The sequence below is a fragment of the Odontesthes bonariensis genome, chromosome 14 (genome assembly GCF_027942865.1).
Source record: "Odontesthes bonariensis isolate fOdoBon6 chromosome 14, fOdoBon6.hap1, whole genome shotgun sequence".
NCBI lineage: Eukaryota > Metazoa > Chordata > Actinopteri > Atheriniformes > Atherinopsidae > Odontesthes > Odontesthes bonariensis.
This window is the reverse complement of record NC_134519.1, coordinates 36599885-36614888: the sequence shown is the minus strand read 5'-3', so window position 1 is coordinate 36614888 and position 15004 is coordinate 36599885. Positions and strand designations below refer to the sequence as shown.

The window sequence follows — 15004 nt, the reverse complement described above, 5'->3', positions numbered from 1 at the left end:
TGCATGTTGCTTCACACTCCCATGGATCTAAAGATCTTTGTGCACATCCATTTTTAGCTGCCTGTAGGTGTTGGACACTTTTAGGGAATGTGCCAAACTGACCATAGCCTTTGAGAACAAGTACAAATGTCCCCATGTGCAAACCATTGCCTTTGTCTACTGGACAAGAAACTCACTCAAACCAGATGTGACTTCAAAGGGTGCAGTCAGCAAAACAAGACAGTCAGGTGGACACGCTTCATTTCTCCGAGTTTACCTAAACCTGACAGTGATGTGAGCATGAAGTTAGGATAAACAGGATGCACACTGTTTTACCCGTCACATGGGCAGCTAGTAGCTCACTCTGTCCTGCTACGAACAGCTGATTCTGGCTTTCTGTCTAAAATGGTGATGGAAGGGGCGGAGCCAGGAGCAAATCACCCTGTTTTATCAGCTGGAAACACTCAGAAACATCTGATTTGGTATAAAAATGGTTTAGGTAGCTTTTTCTCAGTAAATAAGGCAAAAGCTACACGTTTGCTTGAAAAATGTTTTAAATAGTCCTCCATTGATGGAGTATTTTGAATTCTTGACATTGTACACCCAACTTCCTCTGAAAAAGATGTACAACATAAAAAATCTCAAATGTGGGGCCTTGATTGACTTCACATGTAATATCCCACTGATGTTGTTCCCCTTAAGTGTGTGGAGACCAAAGCAGAGCTATACCTGAAGCTAATACCTGAAGCTAATACCTGAAGCTTATCATCACAGCTCAGGGACTTGTGATGATAGATGATGTGACAGTATGTTTGCATTTGGATCCTTGATGTGAGAGTTTTGACTTGCATTGCAGTACTGATCTGGCTCATTCCCTTTAGCTGTGATCTTTATCATCATCCTTCAACTCTTTTTCAGATGTTTGAGCAGAATCTGCAAGTTGCTGCCCAGATTGATGGAGACTTTAAAGAACAAGTTCTGAAGCTGTGCCTGAAACAAATGAATTCTTTCCTTATCAGGTATTTTATTAAATACGTTTTAATGTTGGGAATTTAATTAATTGAATCAAGTCAAATATTTACTGTTTTTCTAAATAATATCTTTATAGTGCCTGAGTAATTACCGCTGAGTCTCCAGTTTTTCTGGGGTTTCATTTCTGTCCTGCAGTATGGTGCAAAATCCAGTGTTCCTGCTAAAAAGGAGAGTTAGTGCAGTGGAGGATGGAGTAAGGTCGGTTATGTTGCAGTAAAATTAAATGAAGGCATGGTTAATCTTCCACAAGGAGTCTGATAACAAATGTGCAATTTTCAGTTCTTATATTAATGCCAGCAAGAGATAATGAGCTTTAACGAATGAAAGCGGAGCCCCCAAAATGATATTTGCCTGGTCTTTGTCTCCTGACTACTTTGGAGTACTTTTGAACTTAAGATGATTTCTTAAAGTCCAGATTGGCAGAGGTGACTGAGAGAAAATGTAGTCCCATGACAACACAATGCCAAGGAGGAAAGACATCAGCAATGATCTTAGAGAAGCAAATGTTGCTGCCCATCAACCTGGGAAGGGTTAGAAGGCCATTTCCAAACTATCTGGAGTCCATCGTTCTACAGAAAGAAAGATTATTCACAAGTGGAAAACATTCAGGACAGCTGTCAGTCTTCCCAGGAGTGGACGTCCCAGCAAGGTCACCCCAAGGTCAAAAAGCCAAGAGCTACATCTCAGACTCTGCAGGCCTCAGTTAGCATGTTAAAGGTTAAAGGTCATCCCAAGGTCAGAAAACCAAGAGCTACATCTCAGACTCTGCAGGCCTCAGTTAGCATGTTAAAGGTTAAAGGTCATCCCAAGGGCAGAAACCCAAGAGCTACATCTCAGACTCTACAGGCCTCAGTTAGCATGTTAAAGGTCACCCCAAGGTCAGAAACCCAAAAGCTACATCTCAGACTCTACAGGCCTCAGTTAGCATGTTAAAGGTTAAAGGTCACCCCAAGGTCAGAAACCCAAAAGCTACATCTCAGACTCTGCAGGCCTCAGTTAGCATGTTAAAGGTTAAAGGTCACCCCAAGGTCAGAAACCCAAGAGCTCCATCTCAGACTCTGCAGGCCTCAGTTAGCATGTTAAAGGTTAAAGGCAGTGTTGGTCAAGTTACTTTTAAAAAGTAATTAGTTATAGTTACTGCTCCCAAAAAGTAATTGAGTTAGTAACTCAGTTACCACATTGTAAAAGTAATTAGTTACTCAGCAAAGTAACTGTGGCGTTATTTTTTATGTTCTATAATGCTGTTACGTTCTATAACATCTTTAACATCAAATATGTTTATATTAACTGATTTAATTAATTCAAGGTAAACACAAGAAACTTGTGCTATAGGAAAAAAAAATGGACCAGACTCAGTGAATATTTCCCTATACTCCCTATATAGAAGATATAAAAACACTAAATACAGTAATTTAGAACATTCTGTATTTATTTGAACTCAATAGATTGCAGCCTGCCATATGATGCATAGAAATAAATTAATAAATTACCCGAAAAATCGAGTGTTGTTTGTTTTCGAGTGGCTCCGTCTCCTTCGCTGGGGCTCACGCTAGCTGCATTTGGGCCTGGGGTTGGGTTAGCTAGCTGCATTTGGGCCTGGGGTTGGGTTAGCTAGCTGCATTTGGGCCTGGGGTTGGGTTGGCTAGCTGCATTTGGGCTTGGGGTTGGGTTAGCTAGCTGCATTTGGGCCTGGGGTTGGGTTAGCTAGCTGCATTTGGGCCTGGGGTTGGGTTAGCTAGCTGCATTTGGGCTTGGGGTTGGGTTAGCTAGCTGTATTTGGGCTTGGGGTTGGGTTGGCTAGCTGCATTTGGGCTTGGGGTTGGGTTAGCTAGCTGCATTTGGGCCTGGGGTTGGGTTAGCTAGCTGCATTTGGGCCTGGGGTTGGGTTAGCTAGCTGCATTTGGGCTTGGGGTTGGGTTAGCTAGCTGTATTTGGGCTTGGGGTTGGGTTAGCTAGCTGTATTTGGGCTTGGGGTTGGGTTAGCTAGCTGCATTTGGGCTTGGGGTTGGGTTAGCTAGCTGCATTTGGGCCTGGGGTTGGGTTAGCTAGCTGCATTTGGGCCTGGGGTTGGGTTAGCTAGCTGCATTTGGGCTTTGGGTTGGGTTAGCTAGCTGTATTTGGGCTTGGGGTTGGGTTAGCTAGCTGTATTTGGGCTTGGGGTTGGGTTAGCTAGCTGCATTTGGGCCTGGGGTTGGGTTAGCAGCTTCAGAAGCATCAAGTGCTTCATATTCGCATGGGTTGATGTAAGGTGCTTCATTAGATTTGAGTTACTTGAGGCAGACGTGGATAAAGTTTTTTTCCCTGGGCATAGCGTGCATGTTACATACACATTGCCTTTTATCTCCACGAGTGAGAAGTAGTGCCGGTACTTCCAGTTAGAGAACGCTACCTTTGAACTTCCCTGGCTCGTCGCCATTGTCGCTGTCTCGTGTGTGTTTAGTAGTAGTCGTCAGCGCGTGCAGTGAGACAGCGTGAGCAGTACATCCGCCCACCCAGCCAATCATCATCGCATTTGCAACGGTGTCATCATCCCCACCCCTGCTCTCTCCAGGCAGCGTGCAGCTGATGTGTAGCCGAAAGCCTACAACCAAATTGTAGTAACGCGCCACTTTATATTCTCAGTAATGATAACGGCGTTGTAATGATGGGAAAAGTAATTAATTAGATTACTCTGTTACTGGAAAAATAACGCCGTTTGTAACGCCGTTATACTTAAACGCCGTTACTCCCAACACTGGTTAAAGGTCACCCCAAGGTCAGAAACCCAAGAGCTACATCTCAGACTCTGCAGGCCTCAGTTAGCATGTTAAAGGTTAAAGGTCATGACAACACAGTTAGAAACAGACTGAGCAAGTATGGCTTGTTTGGAAGGGCTGCAGGAGAAAGCCTCTCCTCTAACAATAGCATGGCAGCACAGCTTAGGTTTGCAAAGCTGCATCTGAACAAACCATAATGGCGTTGAAGAAAATTAACTTGTGCAATCTTCCAGTGATTAATGTGTGACCCTGATATTTGTGTGTTTGCAGATACCGGGAGGAGGCCATAGGCTACAAAGAGGAGCACCTGAGAGATAGACAGCTGCCTCAGTGTTATGTACAGTATATGATAGCCATCATCAATAACTGCCAGACATTCAAGTAAGAAGTCATTTTCATAAAATAATATTAAAAACAAGGATATTTAATAGTTTTATTTTTTCACACGTCATTGTGGAAAAATGATGAAATGATGAACCCAAACCATTCCAGTTTGTTCCACCTGCTCTGGCCTCTGACAGCTGGCATTCTTCTCACATCTTTGGTGTGCAGAAGCTGACTGTTCAGCTCTGCAGGATGGAGCTTCTGTTTTTCTGTTTTTTCTGTTCAGACCTGTTGCTTTGACTTCTCTTCCCCGACCTGTATGTTTCCCTATTTAAATCTTCCTATTTTGATAATACTTGCTCCAAATTTTAGAACCATTTGACTGGGAACAAGCAACATGTTTTTTTTTAGTAAATGAAACAGCTGAATTGATATTCTCAGTGTGGTGTGGTGAACCATACGTTTCGCCGGGGACATGAGAAAGAATTCATGGAGCAGTTTTTCTGCATCGTTCTGAGACGGGATGTTCCTAACTTCTGTAATATTACAAAGGTGGAAGAAGACAGTTCTTTAACCCATTTAGGCCTAAAACGCCTGGAAAAGAATGCCTGTAAAACCTATGGGCGATTTTTCTGGAAATTGTGTTAACGCCTACTAAATGATTGATTTCTCAGCCTCTGTAGCAGATAGAAACAAAATTCAAAAAGTATTTGAGAGCTTACACCTGTGGCTTTCTTTGGAAATTGAGTTTATTTACATACACCTTCACGAAAATAGAAAATGTAAAAAGTAAAGTGCAGGAACAGCACTATTTTCAATAAAAAAACAGTAATAAAATAAAAAGTAAAGTGCAGGAACAGCGCTATTTTCAGTTAAAAAAAACAGAAATAAAATAAAATTTAATTTTATATTTAAATTATTTATTTATCTATTTATTTTATTGCCAGTAATCTCTTCGTACTGGCAGCACAAGGAGCCCCATGCCCATAGACATTCCAATAAACGTTTTCATCTCCGGCACAGTTACGTGTGACCACCTTGCCATCTTTGCTCGAGCTGGAGTCTGAAGTACCTGGTCACTGTATCTATTCGTCTCGGACACGAGATGCGCCCAAAGCTCCTCAGTAAAAATATTGTAGCAATGGTAGAGGTGCAGACAGGAAAAGTCTCAGTCCAGACTTTCTTGTGCAGCAAGCACTTTTATTTTGACAGGCAATTCACAGGAACAATAGTGAATTACAATCACCTCACATGCATTCGAACAAGTGGGGGTAACTTTCTGTCTCACCACTTTCAGTTATGGTGCAGATTTAGTTAAAATGCAACACAAACAAAAACCTTGTACTACACAGTCACTGCGTACAGAACATAAACACATACAAACTCTACCACAGCACTAAATACAGCACATAAACGGGGAACAGAGAGCACCCTTAATGCAATGCGGCAACACACCCACAGCACACCACAATATGATTAAATGCCTGCAACGGTGTGGCATCTGCAGGTAAATCCACTTTCACCCCTGGTGTGCGGTTGAAATCTCTCCGTCGATTACGGTGGTAATTGTCAGTCTTCCACTCACTTTCAAACCCTTCAAAATCATCCTCGTCGTTATCGTCATCTTCAAACATATGTGCTAGCCATAAAGCTCGATCAATTGGGTCAGCACGTTCATCAGCATCATCAAAGCCAAGAAACTCCTCACAATCGCTACCGTCTGAAATGTCTTCCCACTGAAAGTCCTCCATGCTTGTTCGATATAACTTAACTTCAAAACAATGACATGAGGAACATGACGACACTCTCATGTGTCTATTATAATGCATTTAATTGGCGCAGAGGTCAATAATTGGTGCAAAACAACCTTATACAGGAAAAAAGCCGTGTACGTTTTCCCGGCCTTAAAGGTAGAATAACGCAACAGCGCCCCCGGCTTTAAAGGTAGAAATGCGGCAACGCTTTCCCGGCCTCAATGGGTTAAAGGACAAATCCTAGTAAAGAAAAAATGTGCTTGTATGATTAGACCAAATACAATAATTCAGTTAAAAAGCAGAATCTCACTGAAAATGTCAAACTTTATATACATTTTGAATAGTTTTTACTTAACTTCAGATAAATGAGACAAGTTGCTTTAGGACTTGTAGCCTTGGGAAGAATGTGAACAGAACACAGAATTGTGTAGTTCACTCCCTCTGAGCAGCTACGGAATAAACGTGTCCTCGTAGGTTTGGGGAGTTTGTTACTCAGATTAAAATGAGAGATGGCTTTAATATATTTTCAAAGAAAACAACTCATGTGCTTAAAGTAGTTTGAAGCAAATTGTTGGTCTCTGTGTAAGCTGAGATGCCTGATTATAATGGTTGAATGGAGCTTTGAAAGTTGATAATGGTTTATCAGTTGTTGCTGACTCTTTGGTCAGACGTAACAGAAACCGAAGTGGTGCCCAGCTGTTTGAACACGACAGTGTATTAGGTTAGTGATGAGCAGTTCATACATCTCAGCATGCTCCTATCATAAACAGTAGAGCCATGCCTCAATCATAACACACTGATAAGGTATTAAATAAGTGTTAGTGAAATAAAGGTACACTTCGGACTAATGGGATTTGAACTGAAACTGTCTGTAATGAAATTAGATGATGTCCAATAGAAGTTGTTTTTTTTAAACTGATGAATATTTTATGTCTTAAGGTATTTTATTGAGAACATTGTGTGGTTTTGTGTTTCAATGGCGTTTGTCAGAGAGTCCATCAACAGTTTGAAGAGAAAGTACTCCCAGTCCTCACTGCCCACTGACAGTGATGCTGCCATAGAGAAGACTCTCAATGAGGTGGCCAAGGAAGGCTGTCAGTTTTTACTGGATGAAGTCTTCCTCGACCTGGAAGTAAGAACAGCTACTGTTAGATTGGACTACATTTGCTGTACAGCTGATTTAATTGGGGGTCCTATCAGCGAAGCTGCGGAGGAACCCATTGTGTTGGTAGCTTTTCCTAAGTATTATTGATCCGTTTCCGCTGCAATTGAAGTCTATGGCTGACCCATGAACGCTGTGGTAAAAAGTTTGGCACACGTATTCAGGGCAGTGCCATTGTCAACGTCAAGAATTTTCATGTTCGTACAGTGAACTATTTAGCGCCACCAACATGTCAAAGTTTGAAGTACACCCTATGACGTCAATTTCCGCCCAGTTAGATTTTCCGTCATTTTGAATTTTATCATAAAACTTCAAAAAGCATTTCAGGTCACGCAGATTCAGACCAAGCCGCACAAAAGTTATGGTGTGGGTTTTTTAATTTCGCTTCCGTTTGCCCGTAGCAGCCAATCAAACTTGGCGGCGGCGACGCCAAACAGGAAGTGAGGCCATATCTCGGCAACCGTTTGGTCTTTTGACTTCAAACTTCTAACACAGACTCATGACCACATCTTTGAGAGGCCCAAGAATGTTGGTCACCTTTGACCTTTAGGGGGCGCTATATGTAGCAAAAATAAATATTTGCTCATATCTTTGGACCCGTTGGTCCATATTTCACAAATGAGGTACCGTTGGAATCCCTGGATCAAGACGAGGTCATCACATCCTGTGATTTCATTTGTTCCATATTGTATTTTCCACCATTTTGAATTTGATCAAAAACCGAAAAGCAAACATCCTGAAAAAGCATTTCAGGTCACGCAGATTGTCCGATTTCCACAGGAGTTGACACATAGAAACTTCAGACCAAGCCGCACAAAAGTTATGGTGTGGATTTTTTAATTTCGCTTCCGTTTGCCCGTAGCAGCCAATCAAACTAAAAGGCGACTCATGACGCCTTCTTGAGCAGCCATAGGCTTGCCTGCTGTGCAGCTATGCTGCTAGGCCCCCCATCCCTGCTTGCAGCTATATATTATTGTATTTTTATTTCAAAATTTGACACCTTATGTCTATGACAAAGAATTGTGATATTTTTTGTATGTTTCTAGGGTGTTCAATGCATTGCCCAACACATGGAAATGTATTGTATCTAACTTCTTAAGAAGGAAAGTAATTGTATTATGTTATACTGGTTTCCTCTGTCTCTGCCCACAGAAGCAGCACACGTGCCCTAAATTTCATGTCATATGTAACAACCCCTGAAAATGTCATGTTTGTGTGACTACTTGAGAGATTAGACTGAGGCACAATAACATTCCTGAAATGGAAGCCATCACAGCAGATTTGTGAATGACTTTTAGCCACAAACCTTTCTCCATCTCTGTAGGAAAAGATTGAGAAGGACAAGAAAAACTAGATGACTAGCATTTGGTGTTTTAGCTGCTTTGTGAGAACCGCTGTCGTAGGATAACAATGCTGAGTGCATGCTTGTAACATGACATGTTGCTTTTTCTTGTTTTGGATGTGTATCTGATGTAGAACTAGATACTTATTAGATTTGAAAATTGGAGAGACCATTGGAATCACACATTTCTGGAAAAAAGCAACATAAAAACTGTAAAACGTTACCATAATTTCCCCTGGCCAGAGAGTTAAAAGGTTTCAGAAAATGTTGTTCACTACAGTAAGATGCAATCAGCTGTTTGCAAAGCAGTTTTCTGAAAAGCAACACATTTCCCAATGCTTCAGTAGACTTTCATAATGTCAGTTATATTGAATTTGATTTGACAATGCGTTACTAAACCCTAATTAGTTTAAGTTACTCATTTGTTTTGTAAAGATAGTAAGTTAACAGCACAACCATCCTAAATTGTATGGAAGTCCTTTCCACTTTGCTTTTCATTTATATTCTTTGGACAGTTGGAACAAAAACATAACATTTGAATATTCTCTCCTGATGAAAAAGATTCCAGTGCATTTAATGGTTTGGATTTTGGCATTGTTTTGATCAGCATCACCTGTATGAGCTGTTGACCAGGAAGTGGCTGACAGGGTCTCATGCTGTGGACACCATCTGTGTGACAGTGGAGGACTATTTCAATGACTTCAACAAGATCAAAAAACCTTTTAATCAGGTGGGAAAATAGTTCATTTTATCTCCACATATAAAGAATGTCATGTTTTTGTTGCTGTTGTGGTGTAAGATGGAACCAAGTGGCATTGAACAAATCTAACCTGTGGAAGTGTGTCATTCTGTGGAAGAGCTCTGATTACTGACCTACTGAATCTGCTGTGTGCAGGAGATGACCAACGAGGCCTTGCGCAGGGTGGTGGTAGAGTACATCAAAGCGGTAATGCAGAAGAGAATCACCTTTAAAAATGCTGACGAAAGGAGAGAGGGAGCTGAGAGGATGATCAAAGAAGCAGATCAGTTCAAGTTCCTCTTTAGGAAACTGGCAGCGGTGAGCTCACACCTGTATACTTCTCATGGACTGAAACATTATTGATGTTCAGATTAGAGCTGGGAATATTTGCCCGAACCCGACGGGACCCGTGGGTTCGGGGCCCTACTTTTATTATTTCAATCGGGCCGGGTTCGGGCCGGTCTAAAAACCGTTATTTGCGCGGTAAATAAACAATTGTGTGATAACGTTCTTGTGGAGGGGGCGTGGTGCATCAGCTCCAGGAGAGAGGTGTGGAGAGCGCTCAGGGGAGCGGCACCAGGTGAGTGATTAGTACACCAGCATCCACTTGTCTAATCACTCTCCTTTATAAAACACAGTAGCGTGCTGGAACCAGACGGGGAAGAGAAGGAGAACAAACCGGCTCGAAGCGCAGGAAGCGCAGGAAGGAGGCCGCGCTGAAAGAGCCGATCGCCGAGCAAAAAGAAAAGAAAAGAAAAGAATAAAAGCATTACACTGCCACAAGGTCTCAGTCATCCATAGTCTAACAGCTGAAAGAACCCGCAGTGGCTGTGAGAACGCCACAGTTCTATTTATACGCATAGATGCAAAATGGATGTTGCAGAAGTGAAACGGCGATTAGCTAGTGGTGATTTCGTGTTGGTTGAGCAAGCAAATGCAAGGTCGGAGGTGTGGAAAAGTTTTGACCATATTCACGATGAGAACAACGAATACAATGATTCATTCTTGACTGATAAGATATGCGCACATTTGAAAAATGTCGGGCTAAAAATGGGTCCGGGCTCTACAAAGCTGTCAATCAAAACAGGCCGGGCCGGGCACGGGTCGAGTTCTTTCGGGCACGGGCCGGTTCGGGTCTGACTTTTAAGGCCCGTTTCATGCTCTAGTTCAGATTATTGATGTTCATTCCAGACAGTTAGAACTTGGACTGCCACAGTTAAGGCCCATATCATAGGTATCCAAAAGTAACTGGACAGATGGCTGCACTTTCAGTGTGATTTTGCTGTGTAGATTGAAGCGTTGCATATCAGAATGTGGGAAAACAAGTTGTACCTCCTTCAGCCCTTAGTCATTTTTCAGGCTTCATGTTGGTTGGCCACCCCCTGTCTGGATCTGGGTGTCCCACCGGATCTCAGCTCTGTCATTCTCCACTACCTTTGGAGGTGTCTCCCATTAGAGGCCTGCGCGGGACAGAATTTACAGTCCCGCGCCCGCCCGCTCCCGCAAAAAGATAGGATTTTTAGTCCCGCGCCCGTCCGCACCTGTCATATTTTGTCCCGCTCCCGCCCGCAATTCCCGCATGATTAAGACGTTCGCGTTACTTCTCACGGAAGTTCTTGTCATTGGCTTGAGGAAAGAAACATGATCTTAGCTGCGCACACCACTGTCCGATCCTTCACGTGGGGCACATAGTGCAGGAGCGCATTAGATGGCACAAGCAGCTGAGGCTTTACAGCAATAAGCCTACCCAACATACCTACCAAAATCTACCGTGAATATTAAGAATAATACATTGCACATATGTTTAATGCCACTCGTCACATTTCCATTCTTGGAAGTAAAAGTATATATTTTTAGTTGTTATGATTTTAAACACAGAGTGATGGAGCCCCGCCCCCTACTTTGAGTGGATTTGAGCATACATATCTAAGCCTACAGCTCACGTTACATTGATTTAAATGCAAATAAGTGGAATGAAAACAATATGTGTTATTAATTACCCTACCTTTTCTAAACCCAGAATGTTGAAAATGTAACATGTAATCCAATTATTATTTAAGTAGGTTAACCATGCCCTGTCCCTCGTCGTTGTGCCTCACGTTTTTAGTCAGCGGGACTGCAGCTTATCACCGCTCCCGCACTAGGCACTCCCCCTCCCGCCCGCGCCCCCAATGAGCTTTCAAAATGTGTCCCGCGCCGCACTGCTTTGCGTTGGGTCCCGCGGGAGTGCAGGGCTCTTATCTCCCATTTTGGCTTTAGTTCTTCCAACCCATACTCACATACGCCACTTGGTTATGGCGTTCCATGTATGCCTTACCTGCCTGCATCTTACACCCTGCTGCTATGCGCTGGACAGTGTCAGAGGGCTCTACATAGCCCACCTGTCTGGTGTGGTGGACCAGACAGGCCTCTATACTTCTTGTGCTCAGGGCCTGTTCTTGAGCTGCCATTATTAGCACCTCTGTGCTGTCTTTCAGAGCAGCTTTTTCTAGCCACTGATAGGACTTGTTGGTATCAGCCACTTCTTCAGTATGTCAGTGGTGCATGCTGTGCAGAGGCTTATCTTTCCATGATAGTTCCTCCTCTTCTTTCTCCCCTCCCCTGGGTTTCAGCTGCCTGACACATCCGTCACTGGGGGCCATCTTCCTGATGTGTTCCTGGATCTTTGTTGTTTCATCCTGGATAATAGCTCTGACGCTTTAACATGGAAAAAGGAAAGCTTCTGATGACTTTATTTCATTACAATCTCAGGGTGCTGGACTTGGGTTAAGCCCTCCATGCATTGTGAGGAGCTTCCTGCTCTTGATATCAGTGTATGATATCATGTTCCACCTCAGTCTGCTTCCTAATGACAGGGAGACGAACTTCTGCTGTTCCACCTCAGTCTGCTTCCTAATGACGGGGAGACGAACTTCTGCTGTTCCACCTCAGTCTGCTTCCTAATGACGGGGACACGAACTTCTGCTGTTCCACCTCAGCCTGCTTCCTAATGACGGGGACACGAACTTCTGCTGTTCCACCTCAGCCTGCTTCCTAATGACGGGGACACGAACTTCTGCTGTTCCACCTCAGCCTGCTTCCTAATGACAGGGAGACGAACTTCTGCTGTTCCACCTCAGTCTGCTTCCTAATGACGGGGACACGAACTTCTGCTGTTCCACCTCAGTCTGCTTCCTAATGACGGGGACACGAACTTCTGCTGTTCCACCTCAGTCTGCTTCCTAATGACGGGGACACGAACTTCTGCTGTTCCACCTCAGTCTGCTTCCTAATGACGGGGACACGAACTTCTGCTGTTCCACCTCAGTCTGCTTCCTAATGACGGGGACACGAACTTCTGCTGTTCCACCTCAGCCTGCTTCCTAATGACAGGGACACGAATTTCTGCTGTTCCACCTCAGCCTGCTTCCTAATGACGGGGACACGAACTTCTGCTGTTCCACCTCAGTCTGCTTCCTAATGACGGGGACACGAATTTCTGCTGTTCCACCTCAGTCTGCTTCCTAATGACGGGGAGACGAACTTCTGCTGTTCCACCTCAGTCTGCTTCCTAATGACGGGGACACGAACTTCTGCTGTTCCACCTCAGTCTGCTTCCTAATGACGGGGACACGAACTTCTGCTGTTCCACCTCAGTCTGCTTCCTAATGACGGGGACACGAACTTCTGCTGTTCCACCTCAGTCTGCTTCCTAATGACGGGGACACGAACTTCTGCTGTTCCACCTCAGTCTGCTTCCTAATGACGGGGACACGAACTTCTGCTGTTCCACCTCAGCCTGCTTCCTAATGACAGGGACACGAATTTCTGCTGTTCCACCTCAGCCTGCTTCCTAATGACAGGGACACGAACTTCTGCTGTTCCACCTCAGCCTGCTTCCTAATGACAGGGACACGAATTTCTGCTGTTCCACCTCAGTCTGCTTCCTAATGACAGGGACACGAACTTCTGCTGTTCCACCTCAGTCTGCTTCCTAATGACAGGGAGACGAACTTCTGCTGTTCCACCTCAGTCTGCTTCCTAATGACAGGGACACGAACTTCTGCTGTTCCACCTCAGTCTGCTTCCTAATGACAGGGACACGAACTTCTGCTGTTCCACCTCAGCCTGCTTCCTAATGACAGGGACACGAACTTCTGCTGTTCCACCTCAGCCTGCTTCCTAATGACAGGGACACGAACTTCTGCTGTTCCACCTCAGCCTGCTTCCTAATGACAGGGACACGAACTTCTGCTGTTCCACCTCAGCCTGCTTCCTAATGACAGCGACACAAACTTCTGCTGTTCCACCTCAGTCTGCTTCCTAATGACAGCGACACAAACTTCTGCTGTTCCACCTCAGTCTGCTTCCTAATGACAGGGACACGAATTTCTGCTGTTCCACCTCAGTCTGCTTCCTAATGACAGGGACACGAACTTCTGCTGTTCCACCTCAGTCTGCTTCCTAATGACAGGGACACGAACTTCTGCTGTTCCACCTCAGTCTGCTTCCTAATGACAGGGACACGAACTTCTGCTGTTCCACCTCAGTCTGCTTCCTAATGACAGGGAGACGAACTTCTGCTGTTCCACCTCAGTCTGCTTCCTAATGACAGGGAGACGAACTTCTGCTGTTCCACCTCAGTCTGCTTCCTAATGACAGGGACACGAACTTCTGCTGTTCCACCTCAGTCTGCTTCCTAATGACAGGGACACGAACTTCTGCTGTTCCACCTCAGTCTGCTTCCTAATGACAGGGACACGAACTTCTGCTGTTCCACCTCAGTCTGCTTCCTAATGACAGGGACACGAACTTCTGCTGTTCCACCTCAGTCTGCTTCCTAATGACAGGGAGACGAACTTCTGCTGTTCCACCTCAGTCTGCTTCCTAATGACAGGGACACGAACTTCTGCTGTTCCACCTCAGTCTGCTTCCTAATGACAGGGACACGAACTTCTGCTGTTCCACCTCAGTCTGCTTCCTAATGACAGGGACACGAACTTCTGCTGTTCCACCTCAGCCTGCTTCCTAATGACAGGGACACGAACTTCTGCTGTTCCACCTCAGCCTGCTTCCTAATGACAGGGACACGAACTTCTGCTGTTCCACCTCAGCCTGCTTCCTAATGACAGGGACACGAACTTCTGCTGTTCCACCTCAGTCTGCTTCCTAATGACAGCGACACAAACTTCTGCTGTTCCACCTCAGTCTGCTTCCTAATGACAGCGACACAAACTTCTGCTGTTCCACCTCAGTCTGCTTCCTAATGACAGGGACACGAATTTCTGCTGTTCCACCTCAGTCTGCTTCCTAATGACAGGGACACGAACTTCTGCTGTTCCACCTCAGTCTGCTTCCTAATGACAGGGACACGAATTTCTGCTGTTCCACCTCAGTCTGCTTCCTAATGACAGGGACACGAACTTCTGCTGTTCCACCTCAGTCTGCTTCCTAATGACAGGGACACGAACTTCTGCTGTTCCACCTCAGCCTGCTTCCTAATGACAGGGACACGAACTTCTGCTGTTCCACCTCAGCCTGCTTCCTAATGACAGGGACACGAACTTCTGCTGTTCCACCTCAGCCTGCTTCCTAATGACAGGGACACGAACTTCTGCTGTTCCACCTCAGCCTGCTTCCTAATGACAGCGACACAAACTTCTGCTGTTCCACCTCAGTCTGCTTCCTAATGACAGCGACACAAACTTCTGCTGTTCCACCTCAGTCTGCTTCCTAATGACAGGGACACGAATTTCTGCTGTTCCACCTCAGTCTGCTTCCTAATGACAGGGACACGAACTTCTGCTGTTCCACCTCAGTCTGCTTCCTAATGACAGGGACACGAATTTCTGCTGTTCCACCTCAGTCTGCTTCCTAATGACAGGGACACGAACTTCTGCTGTTCCACCTCAGTCTGCTTCCTAATGACAGGGAGAC

At 44.7% G+C, this 15004-nt stretch overlaps 1 protein-coding gene across 2 annotated transcripts in view; it reads left to right on the top strand.

The window, feature by feature from the left end:
- exoc3 (exocyst complex component 3) overlaps nucleotides 1-15004 on the top strand; it is a 36615-nt gene that overhangs the window by 18646 nt on the left and 2965 nt on the right. For both annotated transcript variants that reach the window (XM_075484211.1, XM_075484212.1), the window contains exons 10-14: nucleotides 898-998; nucleotides 4038-4148; nucleotides 6836-6977; nucleotides 8957-9079; nucleotides 9245-9406. In XM_075484211.1, coding sequence (XP_075340326.1) covers nucleotides 898-998; nucleotides 4038-4148; nucleotides 6836-6977; nucleotides 8957-9079; nucleotides 9245-9406 — 639 coding nt within the window. The remainder of the gene's footprint in view (nucleotides 1-897; nucleotides 999-4037; nucleotides 4149-6835; nucleotides 6978-8956; nucleotides 9080-9244; nucleotides 9407-15004) is intronic.